Source organism: Podarcis erhardii (assembly GCF_964252035.2).
Source record: "Podarcis erhardii genome assembly, chromosome: 7".
Classification (NCBI taxonomy): domain Eukaryota; kingdom Metazoa; phylum Chordata; class Lepidosauria; order Squamata; family Lacertidae; genus Podarcis; species Podarcis erhardii.
The window spans coordinates 54,707,984-54,725,596 of record NC_138511.1 but is presented as its reverse complement, the minus strand read 5'-3'; the positions used below and the strand labels follow the sequence as shown (position 1 = coordinate 54,725,596).

Here is a 17,613-nt window from a genome sequence, read left to right as displayed (position 1 = left end):
AGCCTGCCACCTCCCCCAAGTCTACAGAATTCCCTGTTCTTTAGGTCTAGGGAATTAAGGGAAGCCTTAGTGGACAGATGTGCAGGGTGATTACTAAAGGAGGGAGCCACAGGTAATAGAAAATTCAGCCACGGCTGTGATTTGGAAAGGAGGTCAGGGGAGAGGAAAGGGAGTCCTTTAGGAGGAGGGGCTTCTGGGCTGCCTGGTAGCTTGCAGTGTGTGGCCCTTTGGAGAATTCCACAAGAGGGGAGACTGAGGCATAGATCATGCAAATGGAAAATGAGGTGGTAATACTTTTCATCTGCGCCATTTCAGATCACAAGTGGGAAACAGTTGCATGATTCTCAATAGTAGTAGTAGTAATTATAATAATTTATATTCTGTCATCTGAGCAGCTTCCAGCAAATTAAATATTAGCATGTTATTAGCATATGAGCATATACAACTATTCCTTACCCCACCCCCACCCCCAGCTTTCTATATGTGAGTCTCAGGCTGTGAATGAGAGTTGCTTTGCTCTGTAATTCTTTTTGACATCCTTGTTGCCTGCCTAGCCTGTGGGCTGCACTGCTGACTCAGACCATAGTGAATGTCCCATCTGATGCATCTGGATCTATCTTGGGAACATGGCTTCTATGCTTGAACCACATGCCTAGGACATCACCCAGTTCCATACTCTCAATTTTTCCTGCAGACTAGAACTGCCAATTCACCCATAGCTGTTTACTGAAAGAATGGCTGAATCCAATTTTTCACCATCCAGGTATTTTGTGTGGGTGGGCAGTTTCTGCCTCTGGAGGTTAGATGTCTTGGTTATGGCATGAAACTAAAAGGAACCGAATTATATAGAGGGGGACATGATAGGTAATCACCCAGAGCCTGTTGGCAGCTAGATATCATCCTTCTCTTTGGGTTTCCTTCTGTCCAGCTGTTCAGCAGAGAGCAGCTGAGAGGGAAGACTTTGATGATGTGCAAAGTGTGCAGTTGTGGTTCTTTCCTCTGTAGGAAGATCAAAGCGGAAGCAGGGATGTCTCAGGTGGTATACTTATGTTCTGTACAAATATGCAAAAAGTCATTCATGCATTTCTTTAATTGCGTACATGCAGTTTTGAGATTGCCATTGCAATTTGAAGTTTGAGACTTTGAATAGTTGTAAGGCAGACTTGCAGCTCAGCTGTTATTTGCATTCTTCTGCTGCTATGATTGAGTTATTTTGCCTTTTGCACATTCAGGACAGAAAGGGACGTTGAGAGCTTTTTTACGAAGTAAAGAAAACATCTAGAGAGAAAATAGAAGGTGAAACAATTTTAAATACACCCCTTTTCTTGTAGCGTTTGCTCTTTAACTCACAATGCCTTGCCCTGCGCACTGTGTTAGGCTGCTCGTGAAAACACTTCAATGGCGACAGCTTTTTTGATTCTAAAGGCAGCAGATATGTCCAGGATATTTGCTTGTGGGTCCTTGGTTCACCATAATTTGATGGTTGGGGAAGTCATGGTTGTCTCTGTTGGATGTCCAGCTCCCTTTACAGGTTCCCTGTTTCAGAGACTCTTAATTTCATGTGCTTGAACGCCTGGTGCATGTGCTTGTACCACTTGGCTGTCCTTAATCAAGGCTGGCTTCATTGCCCCAAGTTTCCTGGAGTAAACAAGCAGCTAGTCCATGGGAAGGAAGCCATTGTGCCCACAAGCCTGCATCATCTTGGTATTCTAAAGCTGTCTAATGCTTCGACGTGGCAGGAAATTTGCCAAGGAAATTTACATGCAGAGTTAAAACGGTCAACAGTGCAATAAAGTAGTCTGTGGCTCAAGAGTGACTTTTACTAGCACTGTGGGCTTGTCTGGAAAAATAATAATTTTGCCACATTTTCTCATGCCTTGGTAATATCTAGGGCAATGTTATATGTGGGGCTGCCAATAAAAAGTGTTGAGAAACTTCAGTGCAGTAGATTCAAAGTGTGGTAGACATGCATATGGACTACTATCTGCTGTGCTGATAATATTTGACCAGTGGTTGAAAGACGTTCACTGGCTTCTCCAGTTCTCTACCAGGCTCAGCTCATGTTGTTTGTTTGTTTTCTACCTATAATGCCCCAAGTGGCTTGGAATCATGGCTTTTGAAGGGCTGTCTATCCTAGCATTCCCCAACTTGGTGCCCTCTAACATATTTGGAGACAGGGCTGGACAACTCCCATATGAACTTGCCTGTATATGGAGTTGCTAAGCTCTCGGTAACACACACACACACACACACACACACACTCTCTCTCTCTCTCTCCACTCCACTCTACTCCACTCCACTCCCATTGCAGGGTAGCGATAGGACCTTTGCTGCAGTGGGGGATCATGCACTGCCCAGTTTTTTCTCCTTCAGGGCCAAGTGAAAGCTGCCCTATTATGCTAGTGCGACACCATTAAGGACAGGTTTTTGGCTTTAACTGGTTATTAGTGCTGATTATGTTTTGCTTTTAGTTGCGTTTGTGGGCTCATTTGCTTATGACTGTGTTTTATGGCTTTTATTATGTCAACCACTCTGGGGTGCACAAATGAAGGAAATGAAGCTATTTGCTTGTTGTAGTTTAGCCTGTTTTAGTTCGTATTTTGTCCTCAGTGCTATTTTAACAGATGTGTATAAGCTCCCTTGGAAAGGCAAGGTATAAATAATTGCAAACATAAGGTGTCCCGGAGCTTGAAATGATCACAATATTATTCAGCTCACAATTCAAAGGCAGGCAAAAACACTGAAGTGCAAAACAATCACAGGCGGGGGATGAACCTTCCCACCAAGGGATGTGGGAAGGGAGCAGGCAGTTCTTCAGGTACCAGCTTCTAAGCAGAGCAAGGCTTTACATGTCAGCACCAGGTCTCAGAAACACACCACAGCTACTGAAACTCCAAGCTTCCAGCCCCAGTAAGTAGCCAATTTGAGCTCAGTAATTGAAGGAGAGAAAAAAATCAACTTGGCCTGGCCTTCCCATCTTGACACTGATGACTTTTGAATGCATTGACTCCCCTCCCCCACCCCATTTTAAATTTTCTTGTCTGTCTTTCCTCTTTAATGTTTCGCTGTTGTCCAAGAAGGTTGATGGGTGGGTGAGTAGGAGGTGCTGCGTCATTTTAACTTTTGTGTTTATGGCAACAAAATTCCCCAGGCGGTCTCTGAAAAGAGACAGAAGGACCTCTGGGACTGCACAGTTTTATCCACTAAGTTGTTAGTGGGGTGGTGGAAGAGGGCAAGGGAAACTGGGGGGTTGCTCTGATTGCACATGTGTGGACATTGCTGGGGGGGGGGTGTTGCTAGTGAAGTTGCCAAGTGTGATTCAGAATGTGGACCACAAGAGCTCAATGTTTGCAGAAAATGCTGGGAAAATTTTTTTCTGAAAGAGATGCTAAGGATGTATTTTGTGTCAGGTGATTACAGCCATAGGGTTGGGGGCTGGGGGCAAAATGTCTTGGCAACTCTAAGAGGAAGCAGCACTCCTGGTCAGAACCAGGAAAGGGGGAACAGGAGGAAATGATTTCTCCCTGTCAATGGCTGTGATATGCAGCAGAAGCCCCGTTCAGCAAGCTAAGGAAAGAAGCAAAGGAAGTGAGTCATCCTCCTCTGTCTATTGCTGCAGCTGCACAGCGGTGGCTCTGGAGCCAGAATGACCCCCCACCCCCAGTAAGAAGGGGTATGTGAAGTGCACCACTGTTATGGAGGTAGTGCTGGTGTCTTTCCATCCTCCATGGTTGGGAGCAAATTCCAAAAAGCAACAGAGGGTCAATCACAACAATGTCACCTTCTGATGCCCCAACACTAAAGAGTGTTGCTCTGGAAGGTCAGGCTCAACAGACTGCAGGACCAGAACCATAAGCACAAGCAGACTTGCGGAGAATTAGCTGGCCTCATCTGAGGTCAAGAAGGAAATGGTCTTGGGCTCTTGGAATGTACGAGAGAGATGACTAAAGCGCAGTGATCGTGCTTAGCATTGAGCAAGGCCACTTGGCGAATCATTGCCTAGTAATCCAAGACTAGTAAAAGGAACTGGGTCACTGGTAGGACACCTGGCCCTCACAGGTACCCTACCTTTAAGAGCACCTTTTTGATCAAAAGTTTGAAATTGATTAATCTCTGTTTGATTAAAAATTTTGCAGCTTGTTCCATTCCCTCCCCCCCAGTGATAGCTGACAGGTCAGGCCAACTCATGGACTGAATGAGCATCAGGTGCCTCACCCAGAGCTGGATGAAAGATGTCTTTCCAAGCAGTGTGGTGGCTGGCCTGCTTTAAAGGGCTGTTTTAAGGAGTAGGGTTAGAGAATGCATGTCAAGTGCTCTGGGGCAGCCTCCAAAGATCCCTTCCTGAAAGCTGTGTCTTGGAGACTCCCTGCAACTTTTGCCACTTCCTGGCCAGCTCAGGCTGGCCAGCAGAAGGTGAACTGTTTTGCAGTGCCTTATATCCTGCTTTGAAGAGGGGCAAATTTCTCTCTGCAGCTCACGCAGTGCTGCATACTGGTGTGCGTGCAGATCCCTCATTAACCTGGATTCATCATGCCGGCTGAGTTGATCATGGTCTGTTGCATCCACTCTTAACTTCCTCCCTCCCAGTACCTTTGAGGGGTGGATCTGCCATTCCCAGGTGACACCGGGTTCCTCTGATGTGTGATTTCTGTGCATTCGTCTTTCCTGGCACAATTGCGTGCCTTTGCCTCATTAATCTTTCACAATCATTCTGCTTCGGTGTTGTGGGAGTACGCAATGTATTCTTCCTAGGAAGTGCTTAAAAGGAAGGATTGAGAGGAAGACACATCCTTCGGGGGCACTTTTTATGTATATCTCAAGGAAAAGAGAAGGTAGTCTAGATCCTGGAGCCACCTTTGCCAAGTTGGTGCCATTCATGTTTTGGGAAGTAACTCCCAACAGCTCCAGTCAGCACAGGTATTGTAGTCCAAAGCATATGGGGAGCAACAGATTGGAGAAGGCTTCTCTAGAGCAGCAATTCTTCTTCTTTGGCGATCACTCGTAGCCAAGTAAGATTGTCTTCCATGACCACGGTCTTAACAGTGAGTCCGTAAGTGGCTGTGGAGGCCAATTCTGGATCCACACGTCCTTCCATAGTGGGGACGTAGGTTTCTGGGTGGGAGTTGATCATGGTGAGGATTTGTCAAAGCTGCCTTCCTCTTAGCTCGTTTCTCCCTTTCGTCCTGAGTTCGTGCTTCTTTAAGGTCAATGACACCTTTAGTAGAGGCTGTTCTCCAACTGGAGCACTCATAGCAATTACAGCACGTGTGACCAGGAGCAAGCTGAAATGGAAATGAGCAGAAAGAGACAGAAATCACCTCTGGCTGTTAGTTTCTGGCACTATCAAGGGCATTTAGCTGCGACCCACAGGCTGCCATCTCATCTTGCGTAAAGGCCCCTAAAAATGCATGTTCACGGTCATTTTAATGAGGCTTGCACTAGATAACTTCTCATTGGATTGGGCTCCCATGTGAATTAGTGTATGTGGGCATTTTTCTCTCCCTCAAGCAGCAGAATGCCCCATAATCCATGCTTTGTGAGGGATGCAGTTTGATGGGCGGTTCCTATGAAAGACTGTTCCATCCATTCATATCCTCATGTTCAAGGCTCAGAGAGAGAGAAAGAGAGGGGTCAGTGTCAGTGTGGTTATTGCTACCCCCAATGGACAAAATCTGAATTGCTCTGTTCTCCATCAGGCAGGGCCCTCAATCTAGACTTGGAGCCAATTGTTAGCCTTTGATAGTGATAGCCTTTAACTCAAAGGATATTCTAGAGCTGGGAGGGAAAGGCAGAAAGGAGCAACCAAAATTATCAAAGGGGCTGGACTAATCAACCCCATTTGCAGAAAGGTTGCAACATTGCAATGCAGCTCAGACCTCATCATGGTGTATTTATGGGTGAAGTTAGGGGGTGTGCCCCAAATGCATTCCCCTCCACACACCTTCTTAACATCAAAATGCATTTGTTTCCTAATCTCCCAGTTTGGAAGGATCCTTCTGATGCTCTTTAAGTTGCAAACACAGCCTCTAGCTCCACTGTGTAAGAGGAAAAAACCCTTTCTTTTTAATGGAAACTCTTGTGAACATTTTACTAATTTGTGTAAGATAGGCTATTGCCAAGTGAGTCACTCTAGCATGAATGGAATCCTGGAATAACCTTTGGCAAGGGGAAGAAGTGTTTGTGAGATGAATTGGGTGGGGGGAGTGTTACAAGCCCACTGGAGAGTCCATTTTCACCTGTGAAATCCTGGAGGGGAAGATGTTGCCCCAAAGTAATGTTTCATAAGAGCTTCTATTATTCTGACTTTTCAGTACTATGTAATGCCTGGAGATAATAGGGGCTTCTGAGGAGACTGGAGAGAAAGCCAGATCTGGGACAGTGTTCAGGAGATCCATTTTCCCTCAGAGAAGGTGGCGACAGAGCAGGGATGTCCAGAGAGGAGGAACTGAGTCTCAGGTAGAGGCTGAAGAAACAGCTTGCAGGGCTCCTGTGAGAGTAACATATGATGCCTTTCTGTATGCCCCCTCAGGAGGAAAGTCAGGAGAGAGCCCTGATAGCTCTGCTTTGCTACTTCTGAAACAAGGTGCTCCTTCCTCAGACTCTTAGGCAACTTGGTTTCCCAGCCCATGTGATCTCACTCCCTCACCCAGCCCCAATGTCAGGCGTTCCTTCAGCCTGTGCTGACATCTCAATTCCTTGCCTCTCCATTTTCTTTCTCTCTGACTGAACAAGAGAGAAGGAAAGAAAAGAAATTCCGTACTTGAATTTTTCTGCAGTACCTCTTGACTGTTCTCCATTAACATGAGGGCTGGTTTTTCACCTCAGGAGCCACGAGGGACATCGGCTCCGCACTAACCCGGATGTGTATGCGGCACCGCAGTATTGAGACCAAGCTGAGGCAGTTTACCAAGTAAGTGCCTTTTGTTAGACTCGTGTGCTTGTCATGTGTGCGGGCCAGCCCCAGGCTCCCTTTCCGAAGAAGAGGGAGAGGCTCAGTGGCCTTGAAAACGGGATTGGGGAGGTGCTGAAATAGGCAAGACATGCAGAAGGAGGCTCAGGGTTTTAGAAACTCAAGCCACTTCCATACTCTAGTCCAGAGAATGAGTTATTGAACCATTTGGATCACGGCACATTTATGGGGATTTCGTTGCAAAACTCTTCTCCACATCCCTTGGCCCTTCTAACCCGCCTCTCTCTGGGTGCCTTCCCCCCTCCTGCAGCGCCCTGATGGAGAGCCTGATTAACCCCCTGCAGGATCGGATAGAGGACTGGAAGAAGACTGCTAACCAGCTTGACAAAGATCACGCGAAAGGTAAAAGGGCAGGAGGCATCCTGGCTGCCCCATAGCCTGTGAGGCAGTGTCTGATGCTCAGAGGAAAGCAGTGGCAAGGATGTGACTGTGTGGCTTAGGGTGGGAGGAGATGAAAGCCAGGAGTCTGGGCCCCATAGAGAGCAGTGGCCTCCCTTGTCTGCTCACGCCATGTGGGGGACCTCGGGGTCCACCCGCCAAGCTGTTTGCCTTCTGGTCACTTGGAATCAGGCCTCGTGTTTCCCGATTCCTGTCTCCTTAGAATACAAACGAGCCCGCCATGAGATAAAGAAGAAGTCCTCTGACACACTGAAGCTTCAGAAGAAAGCCCGCAAAGGTAAGATCTGCCAGGGTGTTTCTGGCCAAAGGGCAGCTCAGTTTGGCTAGTGATGTTGGCCTCCAACCCCTGATTGAAGAGGGGGGCTGGATTTGCTGGGCTGCCCTTGGATAAAATAATTTGCTTCTGCCTTAGCAGTGAACGTTTCCCTGCACAGGTAATGGCATGGATGGAGCAAGGACCTTGGTTTAATTCTTCAGTTAAATGCATTGCAGTGTAAGATCCTGGTTAAACTAGGGTGGAGGCCTCCTTGCGGCATAATGTCCTGGGGCCCAGAGGCTCTCCAAATCCCTTTGTGGGTTGTTTGCTTTGCAGGTGAGACAGAGCTTTGTGTTAGGCAGTGACAGAAAAGGGAATGAAGTCTTGAATTCAGCTTCCTGAATTTATTGGGGGGGGGGTGTTAAAGCAAGTTTCTGGCCCCTGTGGCTTGACAGTGTGGGTGGGCAATGCTGGCTGAGACCTCAGAAACCGGAGGAGATGGCCGAGTGAGAGGTCTGCTGATTAGGCTCACAGCATTCACCTTTGCTCAGTTCAAGAATCTTGGATTTATTTGTTTTAAGTGCAGAAGAAAACACATGCCTCTCAGCTATCGATCCTCTTCAAAGCTGTGAGGCATTTTAACCCCCAAGGAGAAAGAAGGCCCAGCTGTCTTCAGAGTTGTGGTAGCAGATTCCTAGGGGAGAAGGAAGCTTGCTTGCCTCTGGTTCGCTTGTGTGTCTGAATGGGTCTGGATGAGAGTGGCAGTTTCTGCAGGGGGCGTTGTACAGCCGGTGCTTTAGGTTTCTGCACTTTTGGTTTGCCCTCCCATCTTGTGAACATGTGATTGCCAGGGGAGGGTTGCTTTCAGAGCCTTGCTAAGTTCTTATTGCCCTAAAATGAGGCCAGTGTGTTGATCCAGGTTGTTGCTCCTTGAAGTTACCATGTGTGTATGCTGGTGCTGACTGCAAAGGGGGGGGGGCTCGGGGATAATTGCCTATCAAAGTGCCTCTCCCTCCCCTTTATGCACACACTCTGTCATGGGAAGAGAACTGTGTTGGTGTTCTCAGTGTGGCGTCTCATACCATTCTCAGTCCTTCTAGGTATTGAGAGGGATCTTCCTGGCTCCTGCAGCAGACCCTCTGAGGCCCAAACCAGATGTTGCGTGTGCACGTGGCCACCAGTGACTCCTTGGGAAGACAAGGTGCAGGGTGCAAATGTCTCTGTGCCTTCCTCCTCCTGTTTGGCTGCTCCATGCAAGGTGGATTGGGGACCTGTGGCGTTTGGCTTGGGTCTGGGGCATTTGCATTCTGCCTTGGGGAATCCCCACCCCATCCCTGGACCTGCCATTACCCCCCACCTGGGGGAGGTTACCAGAGTCCTGTGGCTCCCACTTTTGCTCCTTGTGCCAGTGGAGAAGACCTGACCAGATGCAGCTGTCCCTTGCTGTCATTTTATGGCGGGAGGGCAGTTGTGTACCTGGTGATGTGGCTGAGTTGGGTGGTGGTTCTGTGGGGTCCTGTTCCGGGTGAGAAGATGGCTCTATACATCAGCCTGTCTTTCACACATTCTTTCTCTCTTCCTCCCTCTCTCTTTTCTCTTCCCTCCTTTCCACATCCTTCCTGTAGAGCTACTTGGTAAGTCAAATGTTGCCATCTCAGCTTCATCCAGGCATCCCTCACCCTTCCTCCACGCTCTTGGCTTCACTACCTGTAATCCTTTCCTCCCTCCCTCCCTCCACTCTGTTTCGGTTGGGCTTGAAATGAAATGAAACCTCCAGAGGCCATGCTGACGCAAGTGGTGCATTGAGGGTTGGGAGCAGCTTAAGCTGATGGGGCCGACTGAGGCTCAGCCCAGCTTTGCTGGAGGCAGAGAGGAGGTGGTCCTTGCTCTGTGATGAACACAGGAACCTGAGGTGTAAGGTGCTGACAGATCACATGGCAAGAACAGAAATGCTAAGTTCAAAGTTGCTTCATTATTCTCAGTGAACCTTGCAATGACCCTGTAAGGCAGGCCAGCATCACTGCCCCCCATGTTGCAGGTGGCCAGACTGAGGCTGAAGAAGAGCAGCTTACCTCAGGCCAAATTGGAGACTTGGGAGTTTGTTCCAAAGCCATCTTATTTTGGCCTGCTGGCATTCAAGACTCCATGGGAAATGGGTGTGTGCCTCCCCTACTACGCCAACATCCAGACTAGCCCATCCACAAACTAGCTAAGCACCTGAGATGCCAAAATCCATGGGGCTCTTGCCTTGCCTCTGTTTAGAGTAGTCTCTCCCCCCCCACACTCCCCACTTACCTGGTGCCTCCCAGATGTTGGTGGAGTAGAACTCCTACCCCCAACCCTTGGCCTTGCTGGCTGAGGCTTATGAGACCTTTTAGGTCAAAATATGTGGTGTGTGCTGGGTTTATTTACAGTGGTGCCCCGCAAGACGAATGCCTCGCAAGACGAAAAGCTCGCTAGACGAAAGGGTTTTCCGTTTTTCGAGGTGCTTCGCAAGACGAATTTCCCTATGGGCTTGCTTCGCAAGACGAAAACGTCTTGCGGGTTTGCTTCCTTTTTCGTAAAACCGTTAATACCCGGGCAATCCGCGCTCCGCAAGACGAAAAAATCGCAAGACGAAGCAACTCGCGGAACGAATTAATTTCGTCTTGCGAGGCACCACTGTATCTATAGTTTGACCATTCCAACCTTGGGCCTTTCCTGGCCTTGGAAAGTCCCTACCTTTCAGCCTAAGCTCCCTTACAAGGTTGTTGTGAAGCTGTTTTCTAAAGACAGTGCTCTGTGTGTCTTAAAAGAAGCCTAGCATACATGAAAACCCTTAGTTTGATTTGGAAGAGTTGCATTCAGGCCCCACCTTCCTGGGGCTGCAAAAAACTGGGTTATTTTACAGAATGTATTGCAGGCATAGGCAAACTCAGCCCTCCAGATGTTTTGGGACTACAACTCCCACCATCCCTAGCTAACAGGACCAGTGGTCAGGGATGATGAGAATTGCAGTCTCAAAACATCTGGAGGGTCAAGTTTGCCTGTGCCTGATGTATTGGGTTTAATCCCAGTTTAAAGAATTTGGTAGCAGCAAGCAATGTGAAGGAGGAAGAAGGGGTCCTACCCTCTCCACCTGCCTGAGACCCTGCAGAGCCACTCCTCTGGGCAGGGGTCTGCCTCAGTGCAAGGCTGCTTCATATGCCCTACTGCCACTTTGAAAAGGGGGAAATCAAAGGGCACATTCAAAGCACATACACTTTGGTTTCATCAGTTGAACACACAATGGAAAAACAGCTAGAATTCTCACAGATCCAGACTGGCTCAGTCTCTCACTCTGGGGCCATCTTCTCCAACCTGGTGTTTTGGACCACAACTCCCATCAGCCTCAGCCTTCTCTAGAGGAAATCCTCCTTGGTATTGCTTATGGCAGGCATGTCCAAAGTCCAATTCGGGGACCTAATGTGGCCCGCTGGTCGGTTTAATCCAGCCCCTGCGTCAGTTTATTTCCTGGGGTAAAAGCCTAAAAAACCCCTCAACAACTTCAATCCTAAAAAAAGGTCAACAACATTGCTTGGCCCTTTGGTCAGCCCCCATGGCCCTTCACTTCATCAAATCTGGCCCTCTTTTTAAAAAGTTTGGATACCACTGGCTTATGGGATGGCTTATGTAACCCAAAACAACTGGAGGGCACCGGCTTCAGGGAAGGCTGTTCTGGAAGATGGCTAGGTCTCCTTCAGAGGGAGACCACATTTTCCACCTGCAGCAGAGTGCCACCATTTTGTCTGGGCACTTAAGGGCCCCAGGTGCTTTCAGTTAGGGACCAAAGGCCTGGTTAAAATGATTGGTGCAGCTTGGAATAACCATTCCTTCCCCCTTAGGCCAAAGCAAAGAGGAGGCCTTCTTGTCTTGTGCTGTGAGACACTCACAAGAGCGTCCCTATGATCCCTCTTAGCATCCTCACCCTCATGAACCACAAAGGCATAAGCAACAAGACATAGTCAGTGGGCGCTTTTTAAGTTGGCTTTCATTTCAGGCCTTATCAGCATCACCACAGGGCCTCATTATTCCCATCTGGACACTCCTCATTCTTTGGCTCTGCTGCACCGCTCCAAAATGGCTCTGGGGCAAATGCTGAGATCCACCCACCTTGGGCCCAGATCCACCCCAGAGAGTGACAACCTTGAGATTAGGGATGGGGGAAGAGCCACTTTAAAAAGTGGAATTGGACAGGGAATGCACCCTTCAGCAACAGCTCATCAGAAGGGTGGGTTGGTGCCTTGGCTTCCATTTTCAAAAGGCCAGTTCTGGCTTTCCCCAAGCATTATTAAATTCAGCAAGCGTTATATAGGTCTCGCAGGTCCCCCCTCAACTTTATAGCTCCTTTTCCCTGGGTCTTTTGGCTGCCAAGCCCAAGCATCAGGATCTCAGCCTTAGCCCTCCAATATCCTGGGGCCCACTGCCTCAACAGCTTGGCTGTTTCTTGACTTTTCCTCAGCAATCAGCCATTCTTCCAGTCTTCCCCGTTCCTCCCCACACTGGTTTTCCACCCGCCTGGCTGCTCCGTCATCTTGCTTTACCTTCTTTGCATGTGGGCTGCTGGTGGTGGTGGTGGGAGGCAACATATCTGAGTGACAGCAGGGCTGCGGTTGCACAAGGGTGGTCTTCATTGCTGTCCATCAAGCCAAGCATTTCATGGTTGGTTCTGCACACATTGTGAATTGCTTGCTGGCACCTCTGTTTTGCATAGCTTGTGATCAGTGGGTGGTTGTGAGCATGGACAGCTCCAGGGGAGCCTTGATCCTAAGGACTCTCTTGGTGTCTGTGCTTCCGACGAGCTTTTGAAGTCATTGTGTCTGTGTCTCCCTTTGTGTGTCCTTGAGTATTTGTATGAGTAGCAATACCTATTCACTCCACCCCAGATTGCTCACAGTGCAGCCTTCCAAGGAACTGAGTCACACAAATTTCAGCACCGCTGTGACACTACAGTTTGAACTTGGAATGAATTTGAACTTCTGCTTTTGAATTACAGTATTGGAATTGTGAATGGGTTTGTGTGGGAAGGAGAGAGTGATGAATCCAGCACAAACTGGGATGGAGGAGGGAAAGGCAAGGTGCATCATGGGAGCAGGGCAGCCTTCTCCATGACTCTAGGAGTGCCAAAGGACCACTGTGCTCTGTATCTGGCTAGTGATACACAGATCCACTGCTGGGACTCCTCTTGCCATTGGGCAATTGGAAAAAGCCTGTGGGGTGAATTCAAAGAAGCAGAAAAGGATGGATCTAGACACACCTGCCCACCTTTGGAGAGTTGAAGAGCCAGAAGCTCTTGTTGTTTTGGCCCAATTTTGCTGCTACACCCAGAAAATGAAAATGCTGCATAGCACGAGAAGGCCTCCCACTGCTTTGACCATGACCCCTTCAGACTTGCGTGGGCCAATGGGGCTTTCTTCTCCCTGCAACCCTATATGAGAAGGACAACCTGCATCTCATGTAACATCTAATTATTGCTAGCAGTACGATGGCTCCTCTCCCAGTCTAGAGAGTCAGGCTAGAGAGTAGAGGCTTGGCAAAGGACTTGTGTGAATCATGGAGGTGGAGGGAGTGGTAACAGGAGGAGCAGGAATGGTGGAGCGATTGTGCTTTGCATAGGTCACGATGGGCCAGAAGGTAGAAAGGTGACTTCACAGATTGAAAGCGAGGAGGCTGCTGTTCCAGATGCTGTAGAATGGCATAGTCAAAGGTGCAAAGGCAGAGTAGGGAGAAGAAGGCAGAGGTAAAGGAGAACTTGCTTCAGACTAAGAGGACAAAAAGAGAAATATTTCATAGGAAGTGAAGAGGGTGGAGAGCTTGCATCCTTGGTGGGAGCCAACACAGGTGCTTAAGGAGAGGAGTGAGGTGCTCCTTGGAGTGGAGATGGGGACAGTTGTGACATCCTCCACTCCCTTTATTGCCTCATACGTCTTCATGAATTGGTAGCAGTTGGGGACTATGGGGTGAAATAAGGCTTGGTTCCATGATGACATCTGCGAAGTCAAATGAAGTCAGTTGAGGGAGTAGGCAGGGGAGGGCAGTACAAAGAGATGGGGGGGGGGAGTATTTTTGCAAGCAATATTGAAATAGCATGGTGGGCATTTTCGGTTATGCAGAAGATGTTCCTGAAAAACAATGAAGGTTTTGGCTTAGCCCTGTTTACAAATATAGTTATTATTGATAGATTGAGTTTAAATTACTTGTAAACTGCTTAATATTTAAAAAATCCAAAGCGGTATACAAAGTATAAGGCAGTCAGTGCACAACATGCAGCCTAGGAAAGACATAAATACAATTTGTTGCTTTCCACAGTGACCAGTGATATGACATATCTGGCCAATATCACTCCTTTCGGGATGCAGACATGGACAGAAATGTCGCCAGGGCTGATGTGGGCCAGGAGCCCAGTGCCAGCTACAGATATTAATAGTGGCCCTCACACTTTTATAGACCTTTGCAATATATGCAGTCATGATGCTACTTGTCTGAAATCATCAATTTTATCACATGTGAACATCCATAAAAATTAAGCAAGCATGAAACTGAGCTTCCCTCTATCATAACAATAGGGACTGAGAGCAACAGAGCCAACATCATAGTTCATCAGAATGACAAATCCTGGACAACAGGGTCAAAGACCAGTGTTTACTTATTTAAAAAGTCATTTAACCTGCTCTTCAGGCAAAAAGGCTCCAAAAATAGCTTATAAATTGAACAAAAAAAAGAGCCCCTCATAGTGTTTGGCAAACCAACTTGGGTGTGTTTCTTCACAACACTCTTGAGTATTTTAAACATCTCTAGTACAAGTCAGAGGACTCACAAAATGGTTGCTTTTGCTTCTTGGGAGCTATTCAGTAAGTCTGGATACGGGTGCATTATGCTATAATCAAACTGGTTTAAACAGAATTTAATTTCGTGTCTGAACAATGGAAGATGAGGAATTGCCATTTATTGAGGACACGACAGGCTTTTTCACAGAAATCTGTGACACCAGGTTGGAGTCTGCTCTATGCCCAGGTAGTGTTAATTCAGCAGAGACCACCAGTCACTGAAGATATCAGGAGACATCACTTGCAGCAGTAAAATCTAGGAAGGTTTGCTTGTTTCTAGACTGGCATTTTCCCTACCTAGATGACCTCTCAGTGCTCCAGTTTAGGTTACCCAGTTTCACCATAGTCAGGAAATAGACAGATTTGAGATGCCACATCTGTTCAGGGGCTACCTCCAGAAGTAGGCCAGAGCTTTGAGGCTGGACCTGGGGGCTGGTGGGTGAAGAGGAGGTGATGCCTCTGTCTCCCTGTCCTCCTTTCAGGTAAAGGGGACCTGCAGCCTCAACTGGACAATGCACTCCAAGATGTCAATGACATGTACCTTCTTTTGGAAGAAACGGAGAAACAGGCTGTCCGCAAGGCACTCATTGAGGAGCGAGGGCGGTTCTGCACCTTCATTGCTTATTTGCAACCTGTGGTGGTAGGTGCCCCCCACCCCTACCTTACCCAATATTCAGCTGCCCACATTTGTTTCATGGGTTGAGTAAACTGAGAAAACAAGTCCCTTATTTATAGTGTATTTTAATTTGCAAATAAAATTCTAGCAGCCACCCCCACCCCTCCCATAGTGACATTATACATCTCTGGGTATTGGTAGGTACTTAAAATATTTGGTGCACGGGCCCATTGGAGAAAAATGTGCCTCAATTTTGTATGTGGTGATTTATGCATATAGATGCAAATTTAGGCAACTTGCAGAGAAAAACAAACTCTGGCTCCTCCTACACTTACTCTGAGCTATGGGGTGTCAACAGGGTTGGATTGCACCCAACACTGTCTGTCACACCTGCACACACCTCTGCTCCCACCTGAAGCAATGCTTTAAAAGGACTTGCCCCGTTTATATTGCTAATCTACATTCTGTCTTTATCTATCCATTCCTTTCCAAGGCTTCAGCCCTGTGCATGGGAGCCAGTCCTATTGTGGATTTAGGTGGACTTGCCAAGTTAAGGTTAAGGAGGCTGTGTGCGCCAACAATTAATGAAACTTTGGTCAAGCCCTTCCCTAGAGATGCTGTTGATTTATTTATTTATTGCATTTATATCTCATCTTTTCCTCCCAGGAGCTCAAGGCCGTGTATGTGGTTCTTGATGACTACATATTAGATCAGCCTTTTGCAACCTGGTGCCTTCTAGTTATTTTGGACTACAACTCCCATCAGCCCCAGAGGTGGGCTGTGCTTGTGGTAGTATCGCCCAGGCTGAACTGCTAAGTTGCCTTTGACTCTTCATCCAAAAATCCATACTTCTATCTCCAAGGCTAGGGAACCATATGGCTGGGCCCTGCCCAAGTTAAGCCACATAACCTTCATCAGACAGAACCAGCACTTGCAAAGGGTCCATTTGTAATGCAAGGATACTTAACATAGAATCGGAAGGGACCACAAGGGCCATCTAGTCCAGCCCCCTGCAATGCCAGGAATATTGAGTTGTCTTTCTCCAGAACACAGCAAATGCTTGATTCTCTCTTGTCTCTTTTGCAGAATGGAGAGATCACCATGCTGGGAGAGATCACCCACCTGCAGGGCATCATTGACGACCTGGTGGTCCTGACAGCTGACCCCCACAAATTGCCATCGGCCAGTGAACAGGTGGGAGAGCCAAAAGGATGGAGTGCTGGGGAGGTTTTAGAAAAGGATGTGTAGCTATGTGGATGTTATTTGGATTTATATACCAAATCTGTATGTGATTCTTCAAGTCAAATTCTCAGATTGGCTTCCAGTACAAAAGATAAAACATTAACAATTTAAAAGCGACAATAATGATAACACAGTAGCAGCTTCACTAAATCAGAACAAATCCTAGAAGGCCCTTGATTAAATTCTCAGTTAATTTATTGCATCATGCAGTTTGGGAAATATGGAACTAGTCCAGCCCAAGCTCCAGCTTTCAGAATTTAATTGTGACAGGTGCCCAGATAGCCCAGCATCAAACTTCTAGCAGTGGCAGAGTCTCTAACTGAAACCAGGGAGGAGGTAATCCGAAAGGAAGGAATTGGAAAATACTTCCTAGGTTCAAAATACCTTTATATAATGGAAACTAATTATTCCTTCACACCCACAGTGATGGATACAGGAGCTTAGCCAAACCAAGTAATGACTTATGGGCCTTATATGCAAACATATGTCTTTTGAGAATTAAACAAAGAAAAGAAGTGCAGACTTATAAGGTGGAATTGAAGGGTTAGATGGGCCAGTGGTCTCGAGGCAGCTAAAGGTGGTCTTAATGGGGCATTGTCAGAATGTGTGCCTGCCTGTGTGGGATTGTTGAGTGGCCACTGGTGGCATTTCCTCCTTTTCTGAGAAAGTAGAGTAACCCCCTGGACTCTGCTCTAATTGGGAGGACAAATGAGACACAGTTGGAAGAACGTTTTGCACCCTGAGAAGTGTCACGGAGCTACCTTTTAATGCCAAATATTTTGCAGGTGATCAAAGATTTGAAGGGCTCTGATTATAGCTGGTCTTACCAGACCCCGCCGTCCTCTCCCAGCAGCTCTGGGTCCCGCAAATCCAGCATGTGCAGGTAGGTGTGTTTGGCGCAGCTGGAGGAATCTCCAAGCTCAAGGGCATGACTGCCAAGGGGAGCATAGCATGACCTGCCTTTCTCTAAATGGGCCTGTCGCCACTCGTATGATCCCATGGAGGTAGCCAGTGAGGTGCTATAATTCTTGAGTGACTCTTCTTTTTTTAATAGTTCTTTTTGTGGTATTTTGTTTAAAAAATCCCAAGTTCAAATAACTAATGCAAACCTCTCCCCATCACTGTGGGAAGAGAAGCTAGCAATTCAAAGCTCTGTTGACCAACAGTCCCCTAGTTTGGATCAACAGGAAGCAATGGAGTCAGTCACCTGAACTTGCAAAGGAGACATGTTTAAAGGCACAGGAGCCCTGAGGTGCTTTAGGCACATGTTGCCTGCTCATGCTGC

At 47.5% G+C, this 17,613-nt stretch overlaps 1 protein-coding gene across 5 annotated transcripts in view; it reads left to right on the top strand.

Annotated features, from left to right (window-relative positions):
• Window positions 1-17,613, top strand: part of MTSS2 (MTSS I-BAR domain containing 2) — a 59,371-nt gene that overhangs the window by 31,241 nt on the left and 10,517 nt on the right. For 3 of the 5 annotated variants that reach the window (XM_081872307.1, XM_081872306.1, XM_081872308.1), the window contains exons 4-10: window positions 6,826-6,910; window positions 7,221-7,312; window positions 7,572-7,646; window positions 9,251-9,259; window positions 14,953-15,110; window positions 16,173-16,280; window positions 17,114-17,211. In XM_081872307.1, coding sequence (XP_081728433.1) covers window positions 6,826-6,910; window positions 7,221-7,312; window positions 7,572-7,646; window positions 9,251-9,259; window positions 14,953-15,110; window positions 16,173-16,280; window positions 17,114-17,211 — 625 coding nt within the window. The remainder of the gene's footprint in view (window positions 1-6,825; window positions 6,911-7,220; window positions 7,313-7,571; window positions 7,647-9,250; window positions 9,260-14,952; window positions 15,111-16,172; window positions 16,281-17,113; window positions 17,212-17,613) is intronic. The other 2 variants (XM_081872305.1, XM_081872309.1) reach the window with 1 other exon arrangement.